Consider the following 20,010-nt stretch of genomic DNA (forward strand, 5'->3'; position numbering starts at 1 on the left):
TGGGCACCCACACTGCTAGTAAGGAGTAGAGAAAGAACTGAGATGTAGACCAGTGTTACTGACTCCAAAACCAGGGCTTTCTGTTATCCTGCCTGGGCTACCTCTTATAATTTCAAAATTATAACTTTGAGAAGGAAAGTTTGTTGTCAGTCATCATTTATTCATTCAGCAAACATTTACTGAGCAACCCCTGTGTGACAGACACTGTGCTGGAAGATGTAATTAAAAAGTGACTAGGGCACAATTTCAAGTCTTTCTCTTACTTGGTTTAGTGAGAAAACAGACCATATGTGAACACTCACAGTCAGGGCAGACTCCATGATTTAGATGACCCAGTCACAACGAAAAGAACAGGGCCCTTGTTTACAAATGAAGCATTTCAGGATGGTGACAATGGGACACAAACCAAGTATGGTTCAGTTTAACAAATGAGAGGTGCTGAGGGTATTATAGAAATATGAGTTACCTAGGATGATGACTGATCTTAAGGTGAAGAGGTGACAACTGGACTAACCCTTGAGAATGAGGATTTCTCTCCTACATGGACTTTTTCCCCTATTTTTTAGACCAAAAGGTAGTGAGGAGAATCATTAAGTCATCATTTTGACTTACACATCAGTCAAGAGTTTCCCCCACAGTACACCCTCATTATCCACCTCTGGAGCTGTGATACATGCCATGGGAGGACATGGAAACGTGCTGTCCTGACCTCCCTTCAAGGACTTGTTGTCCAACTGCTGTAAGAGCTGCCAGTGGGCAAGTTTAAACCACCAGCCCCTCTGGGGGCAGCCTGTGTGCACTGACCCATCCAGGGAGGGGCATAAAGTCCTGGCCAGTGGACCTGTCAGGACAACCCTGAAGGGCCATCATCACTCCAGACCCACACGGGGTTAGCTAAGGCCATCTGGCCAGTGATCCAGCTTGATCTTTCCCTCTGCCTTACCCTGTTTCTTTCCTCCTGATTCCACAGTGTTGACCCCAAGGGCACCCCTGATACACATCCCAGCGTTAAACTCCATCTGAGTCTGCATCCCAGAGAACCAGCCTGCAACATGTATCAGAAAACATTCCAGTACTCAGGAGGATTTTTATTTGAAAATTACTGATTACACACATATTTATAACATTTTAAAACCCCAAAATAAAACACAAAATGGTAGAAATAAGGACTTTTTGTGTGAATGTGGTTTACTTTTTGGTTTAAAATTCACAATCTAACATTGTCTGACCAAAATGAATTTAAGTTATATAGTAATAAAAGAATATTATTATGTTGGAATATATGAAAGTGCCATTTTATAGCTTATAAAAAGACTGAATGTTAGCAGTTTGACATAATTCATTCTAATAGAAAAAATCCATTACCATTTGAAATTTAGAGAACATTATACTTCTAAATAACTCACAGGTACAAGATATAGTTAATTAATTAAATTAGGAATTAGAAAATACATAATACTATGGCTAGTGATTAGTGGTGAGTATCAAAACTTGCAGGTTGCAGCTAAAGTGGATCTCAGAAAAATATGTTGGCTTTATATACTTATATTAGAAAAATAATGATGTTATTAATCTGTTTCCAATTTAAGAATTTAGAGAAAAAATTCTGAAAGTAAAGGAAATGTTGAAGGAAAGAATGATATTTTGAGCTAGGGAAAGAAAAAAACAAAAACCAGAAAGCATAAATCAAGCAAAAAGTTGATTATTTGAAAATAGGAAAAAGTTATGCAAGATTATTAATAAGAAAGAGAAGGCTCAAGGAAAATTAAAAAGTCAAAAGAACACAGAGATGCTGCAGTTTAAATATATAAGGTATTGTGAATACATTTATGCCAATCAAGCTCAAAACTCACAGGAAACATTCACTCCTAGAAAAATGAAACTTATCAAAATGACTCTGCAGAAATAACACACTGAATAGGAAGCACATAATTACCAAAAGTTACCCAGACAATGTGGCTGCACAACACTGTGAATGTGATTAATGCCACTGAAGTGTATGATCAAAAATGGCTATATGGCGAATTTTATGCTATACATACTTTACCACAATTTTTTAAAAATGTAAAAAAATAAAATCCTCTATTGAGAAGACAGTCTAGAACATGGCTGTCCTTCATTAGCAAATACCCTGGAAGAGTTCCTACTTTGATAAAGCACATTTTCCTCTTCCTTCTCTTTTACAGGACTTCCCCAATGGCTCAGCGGTAAAGCATCTGCCTGCAATGCAGGAGACATAGGAGAAGAACACATAATATTGTCCCTCCGTACTTTAAACATATTTCTTTTTGGAGGGTAATACCTCTCTCTTCTATAATGTCATTTAAACTACATGTATGTTTTTCCTATTAGTTTTTTCTGTAGTATTTTAACCAGAGGTCTTTGAGTGGAAAAATGGACAATAGGTCTGTTAAAGGAAGTGGTTACATAAAATGGCAACTTTACACTGTCTTCAAGTAAACAGAATCCCTGATGGAAAGTAATATGTAATTCTGGGAACAGTAAAAAATCATCTGTGACAACTTTGTCTAAAACCTTAGAAAATCAGTTTTGCTCTCGAGTCTCTCAAGACATAAAACCTGGGAGACAGCTTTTATTGATGACCTGCACCTCTGATTTGGATAAGAAAGAAACTAGTGTAATATATAAATAAACATAATAAATCACTTTGCAAGAGCTTGAAATCACTGAGTGAAGTTGGAGGAAAAAATTATAGATTAACATCTTGGAATATGTAAATATTTGTTCTGTTGTAAAAAATGTATAATATAATTTATGCAGTGCAAAAACCTATTGGAAAAATGCCTTTGGAATAGACACGAACTCATTGTAGAAACAGAACATTGACTCAAAAATTGTTGAGGATGAGGGCTGTCCACTGGAAATATTCAGAATCACATGGTCACTGTAATATCTGGGTATTTCCTTTCAGAGTGCACCTAAGGGGTGAAAAAGACAAAAATAACATGGTTAAGAGTTTTAACTCCTTCTAAGGCAACACATTTCTAGGTTAACTTCTTCATGTGAAGCAAATCATATTGAAGGAGAAAACAGAACAGGCTCTATCTTGAAAGCAGGACTCCATCTTGGGCCGGACTATGGACTTTGAGCTATATGCCCAGTATCTAAGGAAATGACATACCAACTGGAAAACCAGGCCCAGGATGGAAGAGCCCCAGGGCTCTCCATCGCCTAAAAGAATACCCTAATTATCTGTGGGACCGGATAGAATCATACTTTCTATTATGCTTATTGGGGTATGACCACAAGCCTATTGATAATTGTCCACTGTTAACTACCTAGGCTTAAGGCTTATGAATCACAGGTTAACTTTGACTGTATCTTTCTTTTTCCTTTGTTCAGACTAGTTTCAGGGAATTTTGGGGAGGTGGGTTTGGACGCTAATGCTTAGGGTATATAAAGTTTTCACAAAAAATGGTCAGGGTCCTTGGCTAAGAGAAGACTCTGCCTTGGGCCTGCCAGGTGTAATAAACTGCACTCCACTATCTGTATTGTCCTTCTGAGTGAGTTTGTTTCCCGGAACACATGGCTACAACAATATCACTAGTCGAGGCACAATTTAAAAAACCAGGGGTATATTTATTCTACGGAGAAAGTAGCCTCACTAAAATATAATCCCTCAGTGGGACTAGACTTAATGCCAAACAACCTGTAGATACACTTGCATTCTGATCATTCCGATTCACAAATATGTTTTGTCACTAGGGTAAACTGATAAGTAAAATCATTTTACTGACTCAAAGCCTGGAGATAAATTAAAAACAAGGTGACAAAAAGGCTGGGAAAACTATTAATACTGTCTGCCCAATGGTTACTCATTTTCACACATAAAATGAGCACAACAAATTTGGATGTTAATATCAGGTTGTAATCTCTACATTTTATAAACTCTGATTGACAAACACTGAAAACAAGAAGTAGGAAATGAAGAAAGCATAACAGTTTTTCATGTAGCCATGAAAAAGAATGAGACAACTGTATGCATTAATATAATGAGATACAATATTAAATGAAAAAAGGAAAGAACAACTATCATTTGTGCTTAAAAACCGAAAGACCACATATTCACAAGTTCTTCCTGATACACAAGACAGTCAGCAGTGGCGCTGGGGCTCCACCTGGAGGAGGAACTTGTGATAACAGGAATGGAAAGTGATTTACTTTTTGCTCATGATTTTTTAAAAAGTATTTTTAAAAAGTGTTTAAATTGTCTAGCAGTAGATGTATCATTTGTTTTAAAACTTATTATTAAAAATACATTTTAATTATTTAGAGCAGTGGCCCCCCTGGTACATTTTTGGCACCAGGGACCCAGTTTCATGGAAGACAAGTTGTCCACAGACAGGACAAGGGTAGGAGGGGAGTGGAGGGAGGTTCAGGTGTAATGTGAGTGATGGAGAGCAGCAGATGAAGCTTTGCTCCTTTGCTCACCACTCACCTCCTGCTGTGTGCCCATGGACCAGTACCAGACTGCAATCTAGAGGTTGGGGACCCCTGATTTAGAGTCTCTAAAGTTACTTAGAAGAACTATGGGTATATTTTTTATTATTGAGATGCAAAGCTTCTGTCTATGGCCTTTTAAAAAATGACCACACTTTTACACTGTAAAATGCCCTACAGTCTCAAAGTACGTAAGCATGTGCTCTCTTATCTGATCTCCATAATAAATTGAAGGAGCCAACGGGACTGTAATCCTTGCTCTACACACAGGTGAGGACCTGAGGCTCAGAGACCTGGGGGACACAAGGCCACGTGGATGCTAAGCACCTCCTCCATCTATTCAAACTGGTCCAGGCTCCTTGAGCTAGGATATGAGGATTTTATAACTTCTGGGCTCTATTAGGTGATTTCATGAATAGACAAATTGACAGCTCTGTTACACACTGGGAACAAAGAAACTTCAGAAAAACTCAACCAGATTTGCTTCATCACAGAACAAAATGGATGACAGGCATTCAGCCTTTGAGGTGAACTGTGTCCCCTCCAATTTTACATGTTGAAGTCCTAAACCCTCAGTACGTCAGAATGTGACTGTTTGGAGACAGTGTCTTTAGAGAGGCAATAAAGTTAAAATGAAGTCATACAGGTGGGTCCTAGTCTAACAGACTGGAGTTCTTATAAGAAGAGATCAGGATACAGGCTCACACAGAGGGAAGACCATGTGAGGACACAGAGAGAACATGGCATCTTCAAGCCAAGGAGAGAGACCTCAGAGGAAACCAACCCTACTGACACCTTGACCTCAGATTTCCAGCCCCCAGAGCTGTGAGGAAAAACATTTCTGTTGTTTAAGTCACCTATTCTGTGGTCTTTGTATGGCAGCCCTAGCAAACTAATGCCCCCCTTCAACTTTATATATCTAAAAGGTACTTTCTCTACTATTGCATAGACCATCAGATCTCTGAAAGGGTCAAATAAACAGTGATCAGCTCACCCGAACTATGCGTTTAAAAAAAATGTGACTTGGAAGCACCTTTTCCCAGATGTTGAGTTTTCTTTTCAAATGAATTCTGTTCTATTAGAGTGAAAAGCTTGCTGATTTAGGCTAATGCTTCCAGTGTTATAACTCTGAATGCATTGGTATCTGATGCTTCCACATTCAAAAAATCGGCAATCTGACAGTTTACCTAAGAGGATGCAGAGTATGCAGAAATAATGCCAAGAAGATATTCAACTGGAATGGGAATCAAGAAATACATTTCTGTAGAGGTGACCTGACCCAGGGGTAGGACTGATATCCAACAGTGAGGTTCTGCCACTCTGTGAATTTGGGTGATGGCCCCACCTTGGCTACTATGTGAAAGAAGCAGTGTTCTCAGACTCAACACAGAACACAGTACCTAAGGCGACACTCAGCCTCCCGCAGCAATTCCCGCTCTGTGCTCCCTGGATCAGCTCTGTGACCTTAGGTGAGCCCTGGACCCAATCTCCTCACTCATGACATGAATAAAAATGGACCATTATGAGATTAAGTGAAATTGTACATGTGAGAACAATGTAAAAATAATGATAAATAACTATACAAATGTAATTTACCATTAATATTGTTAGAGTAGGTGCAGGATTACTAGACCAGGAATCACAAGATTTCTAATTCTGCGACCTATGTTTGCTTCCATATGTATGTTACACTTGATTTAAAACATTCACTGAAAGAACAGATTTCTAATTCTGTATCTGCTGCAAACCAGCTTAACACTAGTTACATACATATAGTTATATACATATATATATAGGGCCACCTTCCTTCTAAGGGGCCTTAGTTTCCTCACCTTTAAAATGAGGGTGTTGAATCCTATCATCTTATGATATCTGGGCCTATCTAAAGTTCTGTGATCTATTTCTCATTACTCAATGTCTTAATAATATATAATGATAACATAGTTTTTAAATGAAGACTTTGACACATAGGTGGGTATATCTCTTTTTGACGTGAAATGCATAAGTTCAAAAGAGCAAAAGGGTTTGGGAAATTCCTGGGTCTGTTGGTCTCAGGAAGGAAGCTCTGACTGGGAGATACTCTAGTAGATGAAAGCACTTTTTGAATTTCAGGCATAAAAATAGAGAGTTCTTTGTTCAGCTTCTCAACATTTGCACACAATATAAGTATTTATGAAAAGTTCAGAACACAAACTTCCTTGTCCCTAAACCTAAGTATGAACTCCAACTCTGCCACCTCTTCAGCCAGCTCTGCAACCCAGGCAATTTCCTACCTGTGAACAGTGGAAGGCCCTGCTTGGCATTTCCTCATTTCTAAGGAGGACTGAGATGAGACAGTGATAGAGGGAACTTAGAAAACATTTCAAATAAAGCTTTTATATAGAAGTCCTTAAGATACTGGGACATGTTTTCTTTAAGAAATATTTTAAATATTTCACACAAGTAAATATCTTCTACTTACAAATGAAAATCTAGGAAATGCAGAAAAGTATGAAGAAGGGAAATACATCCCTTTAACAGAGATAAATTTTCAATGGGAAACCTCACCACAGGCAGCTGGAAGCCTCATCCCATCCCAAGCCACGCATGATAAGGGGCAAGAACACCAGACCTTCCTTCCCTCCCTCCATCTTCCCATCAACCCTGTTCACACTCCCACCTTGTTGCAAATTACAGATGGCTGTATGGCAATGGCTAAGTCTCCTAAACCAGACTCGCCATCTCACCATTGTTAGGAAGATGTCATGTGACCTAAATGTTACCCATCAAGCACCTTCCTCACACCATGCACAGAGCTTAGTGCTTCACACACCTCAACTCTGTGAAAGTGCTTTGCAAAGCTTCAAGCACCATTCAGACTACAGTGTGAAGCTATTGTGAGTTCTTGATTTGTCCTGATGACAATCTCATCTTCTAGAAGATAGAGGAAGCATGGGAGGCAACTGGACCTAATTCTAAACAACAAAGAATTAGGGATAAAGTGACAGTATCAGGTTGGCATTTTCTTTACAGATTAGAAAACAGAACAGGCCTACACCTTTCCCTGAAATATCTTCCTAGAACCAAAATATTCCAAAATTTTCCTTAAACTCTCAAATTTCCTGGATATTCTTTGACAGCAATCAGAATGAACATAAAGGGTCTGCAAAATGAGTGCTCTGTGCTCTATGAGAGTCTGAACCCAGAGTCCAAAATGTGGAAAGTCCAATTTGACATCTCTCTCAGGCACAGGTGTGGTCACACAGAAGAGCACACATCCCGACCCCACTCCCAGCACTTGCTGCAGATTTTCAGCAGACCTGCCTTCTATCTGCCATGTGTTGTTAAGACCCAGTCATGAAGCTTCCTCTCTGGAGGCTTATAAGGGCACAGAGTGCTTATTATCAGACCCCTGGTGGAACTCATGTGAAGGGTGAACCCTGGAGATGAACTTTAATTACAACTCCCCACAGCAGGCTCACCTGTTTTGCCCTTTCAGTGAGGGCAGCAGCCTCGGTCTCACCCAGTTGTTGTACCATCTTATAAAATAGTTTGTCTCTATTTTGCAACAAAGCATACGGGTTATCGTATTCTTTCCGTCTCCCTGAATCCAAAACCTGTTGATCAGCAGAAAGAAAGCCATTAGCACATAATGTCTCCTGGGAAAATATTATAACTCAGACAGTATTTCTAAAAGAGGCAGCACAGGGAGAATAGAATCTGTTTAGGTGGTAGGACTGGCTGGTGTTTAAATGGCTTGATTACCTTGTTTTACTAGGCAAAGGCCTAACCTGACCTTTTAATATTACAATGTTATAGGAAAGGAAGAAAACAAAAGTTTTAGACTAGGATTACTGGCACTCTGTAGCATCTTATATTCTGCCCAGGGCATTTGGTGTTGTTATCTTTACCTAGTGCTTTTAGCTCTCAGGCTCTGAGTTTTCAAGCAATTTATACAGATACACAGAGTTGGAAAATAACTTGATTTAAGAAAATCAAAGTCTATTTATCTAAAAAGTAGGTTGATGTCATACAAATGAAAGGGCAGTGCCCTGACAACAAATTAATGGTCAAGTTGATTTGAAAATTCAAGCAATATTTGAGGAAAAGAGTAAGTGCTTCTGGGATTTCTTTAGGGTCCTGGATTATGTCAGCTGTAAGAGGAGCAGAATCACTTGTCTGAGAGGTTGAGATGCTTCTTTTTAAAAAAAAAAAAAAACAAACTTGTTATTTTGTATTGAAGTAGAGCTGATCAACAATGTTGTGATAGTTTCAGGTGGACAGCAGAGGCACTCAGCCATGCATAATACATGTATCCATTCTCCCCAAACTTCCCTCCGGTTCAGGCTGCCATTTAACATTGAGCAGAGTTCCCTGTAAGCACCACTTTGGAAATGAACTTATTATCAGTTGGTTTGTGCACAAAACACTTGGTAGATGGTTAGTACTTGATAGCAGTCATTAGGCGAAGTGTGTATCATATTTGTCTTTAACCTCTCAATAGCTTTTTTGTTTGTTTGTTTGTTTTTATTATTTTTTTTCCATTTATTTTTTTTTCATTTATTTTTATTAGTTGGAGGCTAATTACTTTACAGTATTGTAGTGGTTTTTGTCACAGAGATGCTTCTTGAAGTTGGATGTGGTTGTAGTTTATCCTTCCGAGTGAAAGCCTGGCAAAAAGATCTGGTACATAAGCAGCTTCTGCAGGAATGCTCTGCACAGAAGAAAATTTCTAAAAACCAGTTTTCTCTTTGGATAAGACTAAAGAAGCAAGTAAGAAATTGAGCTTCAAATTCCTGTGATTACAGCCTGCAGAGCACACAGGGTCAGCCCAACCTGAACTGCCTAGGATCTGAATCTGTTTCCACAAACTATCCTTTTTCCCAATTCTTTCTTCAGCTGCCTGCCTTTTACCCCTTTTATTGCTCATTAGTAAGTCTGCTAAATTGAAACTGAAAGGGAGAGGAAGGGGCTCTCAACTCTTTCTGCTTACTAGTGACTTTGGTTAATGGTTCTGGAGGGGAAAAAAGTGTCTGAAACAACTGGCCCAAATACAACTTTAAAAATAGTTCTGATGTTCAGTGGTATTTAATTCTTCATTTAGGTCATATTTAGAGTAAATGTATCTTAAGAGAATATGCTGGATGGACTTCCCTGGTGGCTCAGTGGTAAAAGAATCTGCATGCCATTGCAGGAGTCATGAGTTCGATCCCTGGTCCAGGAAGATCCCACGTGTCACAAAGCAACTAAGACCATGCTCCGTATAGAGCCTATGCTCTAGAGCCTGGGAGCCACAGCTACTGAGCCCACATGCATAGAGCCTGTGTTCTGCAGCAAGAGAAGCCATGCAATGAGAAGTCTGCACACTGCAATGAAGAGTAGCTCCCACTCACTGCAACTAGAGAAAAGACCACACAGCAAGGAAGATCCAGCATAGTCAAAAATAAACAAATAAGTAAATAAGATTAATTTTTTTAAAAAAAGAAGAGAATATGCTGGAAATCTAAACAAGACACAGGTTGTTTTTACACATCTAGATACTGCAACTAATTTCATCCTTTGTATTTAATTGGAAACATTTATTAAGTGGCATAAAAGCCATTTTCCTGTTAATCTTACTACTGTGAATCATTGCTGACGGCAGCTTTCTCAAAAGAGTCCAAAAATACCTGAATCTGTCTCAGTTTAGTCGCTCAGTCGTGTCCAACTCTTTGCAACCCCATGCAGCATGCCAGCCCTCCCTATTGCCAACTCCCAGAGTATATTCAAACTCATGTCCATTGAGTCCGTGATGCCATCCAACCATCTCATCCTCTGCTGTCCCCTTCTCCTCCCACCTTCAATTCTTCCCAGCATCACGGTCTTTTCAAATGAATCAGTTCGTCACATCAGGTGGTCAAAGTATTGGAGTTTCAGCTTCAGCATCGGTTCTTCCAACAAATATTCAGGACTGATATTCTTTAGAATGGACTGGTTGGATCTCCTTGCAGTCTTGGGGACTCTCAAGAGTCTTCTCCAATGCCACAGTTCAAAAGCATCAATTCTTCAGCACTCAGCTTTCTTTATAGCCCAACTTTCACATCTATACATGACTACTGGAAAAACCATAGCTTTGACTAGACGGACATTTGTTGGTAAAGTAATGTCTCTGCTTTTTAATGTGCTGCCTAGGTTGGTCATAACTTTTCTTCCAAGGAGCAAGTGTCTTTTAATTTCAAGGCTACAGTCACCATCTGCAGTGATTTTGGAGCCCAAAAAATCTGTTACTGTTTCCCTTGTTTCCCCATCTATTTGCCATGAAGTGATGGGACCAGATGCCATGATCTTAATTTTCTGAATGTTGAGTTTTAAGCCAGCTTTTTCACTCTCCTCTTTCACTTTCGTCAAGAGGCTCTTTAGTTCTTCTTCACTTTCTGCCATAAGTGTGGTGTCATCTGCATATATAAAGTTATCAATATTTCTCCCAGCAATCTTGATTCCAGTTTGTGATTCATCCAGCCTGGCATTTCTCATGATGTACTCTGCATATAAGTTAAATAAGCAGGGTGACAATATACAGCCTTGACATACTCCTTTCCTGATTTGGAACCAGTCTGTTGTTCCACATTCAGTTCTAACCGTTGCTTCTTGACCTGCATACAGATTTCTCATGAGGCAGGTAAGGTGGTCTGGTATTCCTATCTCTTTAAGAATTTTCCATAGTTTGGCGAAATTATAGAGTAACTAGAATTATAAAGCAGCTATAACAATTGTGGAAAATTTGACATATAGTGAGAATTACCAAAAGGTGAGACAGAGACATGGAATGAGCAAATACTGTTGGGAAAATGATGCCCATAGACTTCGATGCTCTCAAGTTGTAAAAAATGCAGTATCTGGGAAGTGCAATAAAACAAGGTACGTCTGTATTTCTAAAGCAAACAATACTAATAAGGTTCAAAATTGGGAAAGGAGCATGTCAAGACTGTATATTGTCACCCTACTTATTTAACTTATATGCAGAGGACATCATGCAAAATGCTGAGCTGCATGAAGCACAAGCTGGAATCAATATTGCTGGGAGAAATATCAATAACCACAGATATGATACAGATGACACCACCCTTATGGCAGAAAGCAAAGAGGAACTAAAGAGCCTCTTGATGAATGTGAGAGAAGAGTGAAAAAGCTGGCTTAAAACTCAGCATTCAAAAGACTAAGATCATGGCATCCAATCCTACACTTCATAGTAAATAGATGGAGAAACAATGGACACAGTGACAGCCTTTATTTTCTTGGGCTCCAAAATCACTGCAGGCCATGACTGCAGTCATGAAATTGAAAGACACTTGCTCCTTGGAAGAAAAGCTATGACCAACCTAGACAGCATATTAAAAAGCAGAGACATTACTTTACTGACAAAGGTCCATATAGTCAAATATATGGTTTTACCAGTAATCAAATACATATGAGAACTGGACCATAAATAAAGCAGACTGGTGAAGAATTGATGCTTTTGAACTGTGGTATTGGAGAAGACTCTTGAGAGTCCCCTGGACTTCAAGAAGATAAAACCAGTCAATCCTAAAGGAAATTAACCCTGAATATTCATTGGAATGACTGTTGCTGAAGTTTAAGCTCCAACAGATTGACCACCTGATGTGAGGAGCCTACTCACTGGAAAAGACATTGATGCTGGGAAAGTTTGAAGGCAGGAAGAGGAGGGGATGACAGAGGATGAGATGTTTGGATGGAATTACTGACTCAATGGACATGAATTTGAGCAAACTATGGGACATAGTGAAGGAAAGAAAGGCCTGGCATGCCAAGGTCCAGGGGGTCACAAAGAGTCGGACACAACTGTGCAGCTGAACAACAACAATTTTCAGGAATGAGAGGAGCAACTAAGAGAAAATTAAATTACTGGAGGTTCCAATCAAGTTTTACAAAGATGGATATGCTGAAAAACTTAACAGAAATGAAAAAATCTAAAATGGTGAGGGTCTTACCATTATCCGTGTGCAGTCAACGACATTGCTCAACCTGTGTGCGATGGTTAGCACACTGCACTGGGCAAATTTCTCACGAATTTTTTTTTGTATTAACTCATCAGTTCTATATTTAAAAAAAATTTATTTAGTTCAGTAAAGACATGACAAGCAGACTTAAGACTTAAAAATATATGATATTTTTATAATGTTTCTAAAAATCAATATGTTAACATATAATCTTGTTCCTAAAAACTAAGTACAAAAAGTCTATTTAGAAATTTACTCTTTTTCATAAAATGATGGAAAATATTCTTCTCTGAAAATTGCTTGAAACTATAAGGAGCTGGATTTAGGAATATAGCTCTCTCAGAATGCCTCATAATAACATTAATGCCATACAATATGTCTTGGTTTTTCCTTTGTTTTCTGGAATTGATATTATCAAAAGATATCCATTGGACTAAGACAGCACTTAGAAACATTTCTAAGCATCACCAAATGTTTTCCATTTACCACACTGACAAGTCAGATTCAAGGTTTCCTGGTCTCAGCTCCATTACCTTGGATCCACATTCGATGTAGCTTTGTCAATAATCAATATCCGATTTTCCCTGAGGATGGCCCTGGCAAGACACACCAACTGTCTCTGTCCAGAACTCAAGTTCAATCCAGATTCTGCTAATTCAGTATTCATTTTACCAGGAAGACCTTCAATGGCTTCTTTAAGTTGCACCTGTGGGTACAGAAAGAATGACTTTTTCCTAAGCAAACTGTTACTAAAGTAGACAAACGTCTTAGACATTAGAGCTTTGTTGTCCTCAGGATTTCTGACATATATTGCATGTATAGCCAGGGTGATGGGAAGAGCTCTTTCTAATGAGCATTCACTGTGAAAGATGGTGGAGTCAACTCAGGACAGAAAGATCTCAGTGTCCCCCATCCCTGCTACAGGATATCCACCAGAAACCCCACCTAGGGATTAGTTAAGGAAGTCTCTCAAAAAATGAAGCCTTTTCTCCCAGTGTGGTTTCAACAGACAAGTTAAAATGATCTTTATGGTTGAGTCAAGTTTCCCAAAGTACATTTTGCATAGGAGTTGGTACACTAAAGAAAAACTTAAAAAATATTTACAGTAAGTCTTTTTCTCTGAAGATATAATCTTACCAACACTTTACCATTTGGTGAAGTTTACAATATGCAAATTCAAACAATGGCAACTGGAGCCTGTTTTGATGATAACAATTTGCCAAGTTTAATATAAATATAAATACAAATATAAATATAAATAGTGGACCAATTGAGTGCATTTTCCTCAGTGTCATAAATGTCTTTCAATGAATGAAAACTCATTCACTGAGTTTCATATAACAAAAACTCATTATATGAAAATAAGACATGACATCTTATTTCCCCCAGAATATGGATATAGGAGATGTTTATATTAATCTATCTTCATAAAATTATACTTATAAGATTAGAGATAAAATAAACTTTTAACTGCCATAGATAATTGAAAAGTACATTTGGTGGTAGGGGCCAGTACAATAAATATTTATTTTGGAAAAATATTACAGAGCATGAACCAAACTCAGGCTATACTTGAAGGTGAAGATCAAAGACAAAATACACTTCAAATTAAGAGACCAACAGATTGATGAGTGATGGCCAATAAGTTATCTGGCACATTATAATGTCAGATAACAATACACCAAGGATCAGTAAGGAGTGTTTTCATTTTTTCATTTTTCAGGTATCCTAAATGCTGGAACACATCTATGAATGTGAACCTGAATTGTGCTATTGATGGAGTCCAATCCCAAGAAAGGGGAATTCTGAGTTAGAATTAAATATGGTATTGTTATGCAGCATTATCCTGAGAAGTACACAAAATCTAAAGGGTAAGACTTGGATTATGGTACAAGTGGTTGGACTTTCTTAAGACTGACATCCTGACTCACACTTACCCCTGACTTGGATGACATCTCATCACTAATTTGATTTTCTACTTTCCTTCGAGTTTGTCCATATCCACTTCATGAGGAAAAAGGGTTGTGAGAAGAAATGTTTTTCAGAAAATGATGTTTTCTGAGACTCTGTTTTTGTTTATAAATTAGGGATGGTTATGAGAATACATGAATATAAAGGTCTTCTGTAATGTAATCATAAAATTGTTATAATTAAGTATTAAAATGGGAAAAATGACAGTAGAAGCAGTAAACAAAAATAACTATGAATTATAACTAGTGAATCTAAAAACATCCTAGATAATAGTGTAATATTCTCTCAGATCATCCCACCCTTGCCTTATCAAGTGTGAAACAGATCGCCAGTCCAGGTTGGATGCATGAGACAAGTGCTCAGGGCTGGTGCACTGGAAAGACCCAGAGGGATGGGATGGGGAGGGAGGTGGGAGGGGGGTTCAGGATGGGGAACACATGTAAATCCATGGCTGATTCATGTCAGTGTATGGAAAAAACCACTACAATATTGTAAAGTAATTAGCCTCCAACTAATAAAAATAAATGAAAAAAAAGTGTAATATTACTATTAAATTTATTGATTGAGATAACTGTATTAGGACATATAAGAGAATGTCCTTGTTCTCACAAGGTATATATTTATACGTTTAAAGGTGATTCTAACTTTTTTTTTAAATTTTTTTTTATTAGTTGGAGGCTAGTCACGATTCTAACTTTTAAATAAACATTTCTTCAACTTACAAATAATTCATCAAAATATAGATTTTTAAGAGAGGAAGAAAATATAGGAAGACAAAATAGCTGATGAATCTAGGTGAAGGTGTATATGTGTTCATCATACTATTCTTTTCTTGTTCCTGTAATTTGAAATTTTTAAAACAAAAAATTGGAGTCTTGGGACTTCCCTGGTGGTCCAGTGGTTAAGAATCCACCTGCCAATACAGGGAACATGGGTTCAATCCCTGGTTCAGGAAGATTCCATATGGAATGGAAGTAAGTAAACCCATGTGCCACAACTACTGAGGCCACACTCTAAAGCCCACAAGCCTCAACTACAGAGCCTGCATGCCACAACTACTGAAGCCTGTGCCTCTAGAGCTCAAGAGCCGCAACAAGAGAAGCCATGGCAATGAGAAGCCTGTGCACTACAATAAAGAGATAGTCCATTTGCTGCAACTCGAGAAAGTCTGCAAGCAGCAGTGAAGAACTAGCACAACAAAAAAAAAAAAAAGAAAAAAAGTTGGAGGATTGAAGCCAGGCAGCCTGGGCATAAGTCCTACCTAGCTCTGCCAACTGGGAAAGTTACTAAACTTACTCTACCTTAGCTTCCTAAACTCTCACACTATAATATCATAATTATAAAGGTGGGTACCTCATAACATTGATAGAGTACAAAATAAATCAGAACATGTAGAATTTACAGCAGATCAATAGATATTGCCCATTATTATTAATGCTTCCAATATGCTACTGGGGAAGAGTGGAGAAGAATTACCAATAGCCCCAGAATGAATGAAGCAGCTTGGCCAAAGCAGATATGAAGCCCAGTTGTTGATGTGTCTGTTGATGAAAGTAAAATAAAATGGTGTAAAGAACAGTATTGTATAGGAACCTGAAATGTTAGGTCCATGAGTCAAGGAAAATCAAACATGGTCAAGCAGGAGATGGTAAGAATAAACATTGACATCCTAGGAATCAGCGAACTAAAATGGATGGGAATGGGCGAGTTGAATTCAAATAGCCATTATAACAAAGTAACCCTCATAATCATCAAAAGCCTGAAACACAGTATTTGGGTGCAACCTCAAAAATGACAGAATGATCTCAGTTTGTTTTCAAGGCAAGCCATTTAAGATCACAGTAATCAAAGTCTATGTCCCCACCACTGAAGCTGAAAAAGCTGAAAATTGATCAGTTCTGTGAAGACCTAGAAGACCTCCTAGAACTTTGAACACCTAAAAAAGATGTTCTATTCATCATCAGAGATTGGAATGAAAAGTAGGAAGTTAAGATATACCTTGAGTAACAGGCAAGTTTGGACTGGGAGAACAAAATGAAGCAGGGCAAAGGTTAACTGAATTCTGCCAAGAGAATGCACTAGTCATAAAAAATACTCTTTTTCAACAACACAAGAGACAACTTTACACATGGGCATCACCAAATTGTCAATACTGAATCAAAATGATTACATTCTTTGTAGCGGAAGATGGAGAAGCTGTATAAAGTCAGCAAAAACAAGACCAGCAGCTGACTGTGGCTCAGATCACCAGCCTCCCATAGCAAAATTCAGGCTTAAACTAAAGAAAACCATGAAAAACACTAGCCAGCCAGTTATGACTTAAATCAAATCCTGTATGAATTTGCAGTAGAGATAACAAATAGATTCAAGGGACTAGATCTAGATAACAGTGTGCCTGAAGGACTATAGACAGAGGTCCATAATATTGTGCAGGAGGTGGCAAACAAACCATCCCAAAGAAAAAGAAAAGCAAGAAGGCAAAGTGGTTATATGAGGAGGCTTTCTGAATAGCAGAAAAATGAAGAGAAGTGAAAAACAAGGGAGAGAGGGAAAGGTGCATAAAATTAAACACAGTTTCAAAGAATAGCTAGGAGAGATACGAAGGACTTCTCCAATGAACAAAGCTTAATAACACAAGAAAACAACAAAAGGGGGAAGACTAGAGATCTTTTCAGGAAAACTGGAAACATCAAGGGAGCTTTCTGCCTACAGATGGGCACAGTAAAGGATAAAAATGGCAGAGACCTAGTAAATGCTGAAGAGATCAAGAAAAGGTGGAAAGAATACACAAAAGAACTATATATATATATAGTTTAGTGAACTGGATTACTACAATGGTGTGGTTAGTCATCCAGATCCAGACATTCTGGAGTGCAAAATCAAGTGGGCCTTAAGAAGCACTGCTGTTAATAAAGCTAATGGATGCAATGAAATTCCAGAAGAACTATTCAAATCCCTAAAGGGGGATGCCATCAAGGTTTTGCATTCATTATGTTGGCAAATCTGTAAGACTCAGCAGTGGCCACAGGGACTAGGAAAGGTCAATCTTCATCATAATTCCCAAGAAGGGTAGTACCAAGAATGTGCCAACCATCAGACAATTGTACTCATCTCCCAAGCTAGTAAGGTCATGCTTAAAATTGTCCATGCTAGGCTTCAGCATTATATGAATCAAGAACTTCCAGATATCTAAGATGGGTTTAGAAAAGGAAGAGAAACTAGAGATCAAATTGCCAACATTCACTGGATTATAGAGGAAGCAAGGGAATTTCACAAAAACATTTATCTTTAGTTCATCAACTATGCTAAACCCTTTGACTGTGTAGATCATGACAAACTGTGGAAAGCTCTTAGAGAGATGGGAATACCAAACCATCTTACCTGTCTCCCGAGAAGCCTGTATGTGGGTCAAGAAGCAACAGTTAGAACCCTGTATGGAACAACTGATTGGTTCAAGATCAAGAAAGGAGTAGGGCAGGGCGATCTGTTGTTACCTTGTTTGCTTAACCTATATGCTGAGCAAATCATGAGAAATGCTGGGCTGGATTAGTTACAAGCCTGAATCAAGATAGACTAGAGAAGCATCAATAACCTCAGATATGCAGATGATACCATTCTAATGGCAGAAAGTGAAGAAGAACTAAAGTGCCTCTTGATGAGGGTGAAGGAGGAGAGTAAAAGAGCAGGCTTAAGACTAAATATTAAAAAACAAAAAATCTAAGATGATGGCATCTTGCCCCATTGCTGCTGCTGCTGCTGCTAAGTCACATCAGTCATGTCCAACTCTGTGCGACCTCATAGACGGCAGCCCAACAGGCTCCTCTGTCCCTTGGATTCTCCAGGCAAGAATACTGGAATAGGTTGCCATTTCCTTCTCCAACGCATGAAAGTGAAAGTGAAGTCACTTAGTCATGTCCGATTCTTAGTGACCCCACGGACTGTAGCCTACCAGGCTCCTCTGTCCATGGGATTCTCCAGGCAAGAGTACTGGAGTGGGTTGCCATGGCCTTCTCCTCGTGCCCCATTACTGCATGGCAAATAGAAGTGAAAAAGTGGAAGTAGTGACAGATTTCCTCTTCTTTGGCTCCAAAATCACTGCAGATGGTGACTGCAGCCATGAAATCAGCAGATGATTGCTTCTTGGCCAGAAAACAATGACAAACCTAGACAGTGCGTTGAAAAGCAGAGACATTACTGTGCCAACTAAGGTCCATATAGTGAAGGCTATAGTCTTCCTAGTGGTCACATATGGTTGTGAGAACTGGACCACAAAGAAGGCAGAATTGATTCCTTCAAAGTGTGGTGCTGGGGAAGATTCCTGAAAGTCCTTTGGATAGCAAGGAGATCAAACCAGCCAATCTTAAGGGAGATCAACTCTGAATATTTACTGGAAGAACTGACGCTGAAAATGAAGCTCCAGTATTTTGACCATCAGACAACACATTGGAAAAGTCCCTGATGCTGGGAAAGATTGAGGGCAGAAGGAGAAAAGAGTGTCAGAGGATGACAAGGCTGAATGGCTTAACCGATACAATGAACATGAACTTGGGGCAAACTCCAGGAGATGGTGAGGGCCAGGGAGGCCTGGCGTGCTGCAGTCCATGGGGTAGTAAAGAGTCAGACACAACTGGGCAACTGAATAACAACAACCTCCTAACACTGATAGAGTATAAAATGAATCAGTACATGTAAAATTTATAACAGATCAATAGATACTGCCCAATATTAGTAATGCCCTCAGCTAGCACCTCTTCCAGAGAAGGTAATGGTACCCCACTCCAGTACTCTTGCCTGGAAAATTCCATGGATAGAGGAGCCTGGTAGGCTGCAGTCCATGGGGTCGCGAAGAGTTGGACATGACTGAGCAACTTCATTTTCACTTTTCACTTTCATGCATTGGAGAAGGAAATGGTAACCCACTCCAGTGTTCTTGCCTGGAGAATCCCAGGGATGGTGGAGCCTGGTGGGCTGCCATCTATGGGGTAGCACAGAATTGGGCTAGACTGAAGCGACTTAGCAGCACCAGCAGCACCTTTTCATGTTCTGCTCCATTTTCTTCCTTTGCATGTATCAGCATTGAGACCTTGTTACATATGCACAGGCTTGTTTTCCATCTTCTCCAAGAGAATTTAAGCTCCAAAAGGGCAGAGACTTTGTCTCTTGATGACTGTGATAGCCCAAGAATCTGCAACACTGCCTGTCTAACAAGCTCTCAGGAGATATTTGTTGGCTATATGAATGAAGGCATAAGTGAATTTCATTGTGTGATATGTCTGTTCCTATAAATTAGAAAATAAATCCATATAGATAAATAATTTTTATATAACACTATGGTTTTTCCAGTGGTCATGTATGGATGTGAGAGTTGGACTGTGAAGAAAGCTGAGTGCCGAAGAATTGATGCTTTTGAATTGTGCTGTTGGAGAAGACTCTTGAGAGTCCCTTGGACTGCAAAGAGATCCAACCAGTCCATCCTAAAGGAGATCAATCCTGGGTGTTCATTGGGAGGACTGGTGCTGAAGCTGAAACTCCAGTACTTTGGCCACCTCATGCGAAGAGTTGACTCATTGGAAAAGACCCTGATGTGAGGAGGGATTGGGGG

At 39.0% G+C, this 20,010-nt stretch overlaps 1 protein-coding gene across 2 annotated transcripts in view; it reads right to left on the reverse strand.

The window, feature by feature from the left end:
• Window positions 1-1,073: 1,073 nt before the first annotated feature.
• LOC122447587 (ATP-binding cassette sub-family C member 4-like) overlaps window positions 1,074-20,010 on the reverse strand; it is a 405,286-nt gene continuing 386,349 nt past the window's right edge. For both annotated transcript variants that reach the window (XM_043478281.1, XM_043478282.1), the window contains 4 exons: window positions 12,971-13,143; window positions 12,429-12,534; window positions 7,923-8,057; window positions 1,074-2,939 (listed from right to left, as the gene is read on the reverse strand). In XM_043478281.1, the coding sequence (XP_043334216.1) occupies window positions 2,895-2,939; window positions 7,923-8,057; window positions 12,429-12,534; window positions 12,971-13,143 (459 nt within the window). In that variant the 3' untranslated portion in view covers window positions 1,074-2,894. The remainder of the gene's footprint in view (window positions 2,940-7,922; window positions 8,058-12,428; window positions 12,535-12,970; window positions 13,144-20,010) is intronic.

The sequence above is a fragment of the Cervus canadensis genome, chromosome 9 (assembly GCF_019320065.1).
Source record: "Cervus canadensis isolate Bull #8, Minnesota chromosome 9, ASM1932006v1, whole genome shotgun sequence".
NCBI lineage: Eukaryota > Metazoa > Chordata > Mammalia > Artiodactyla > Cervidae > Cervus > Cervus canadensis.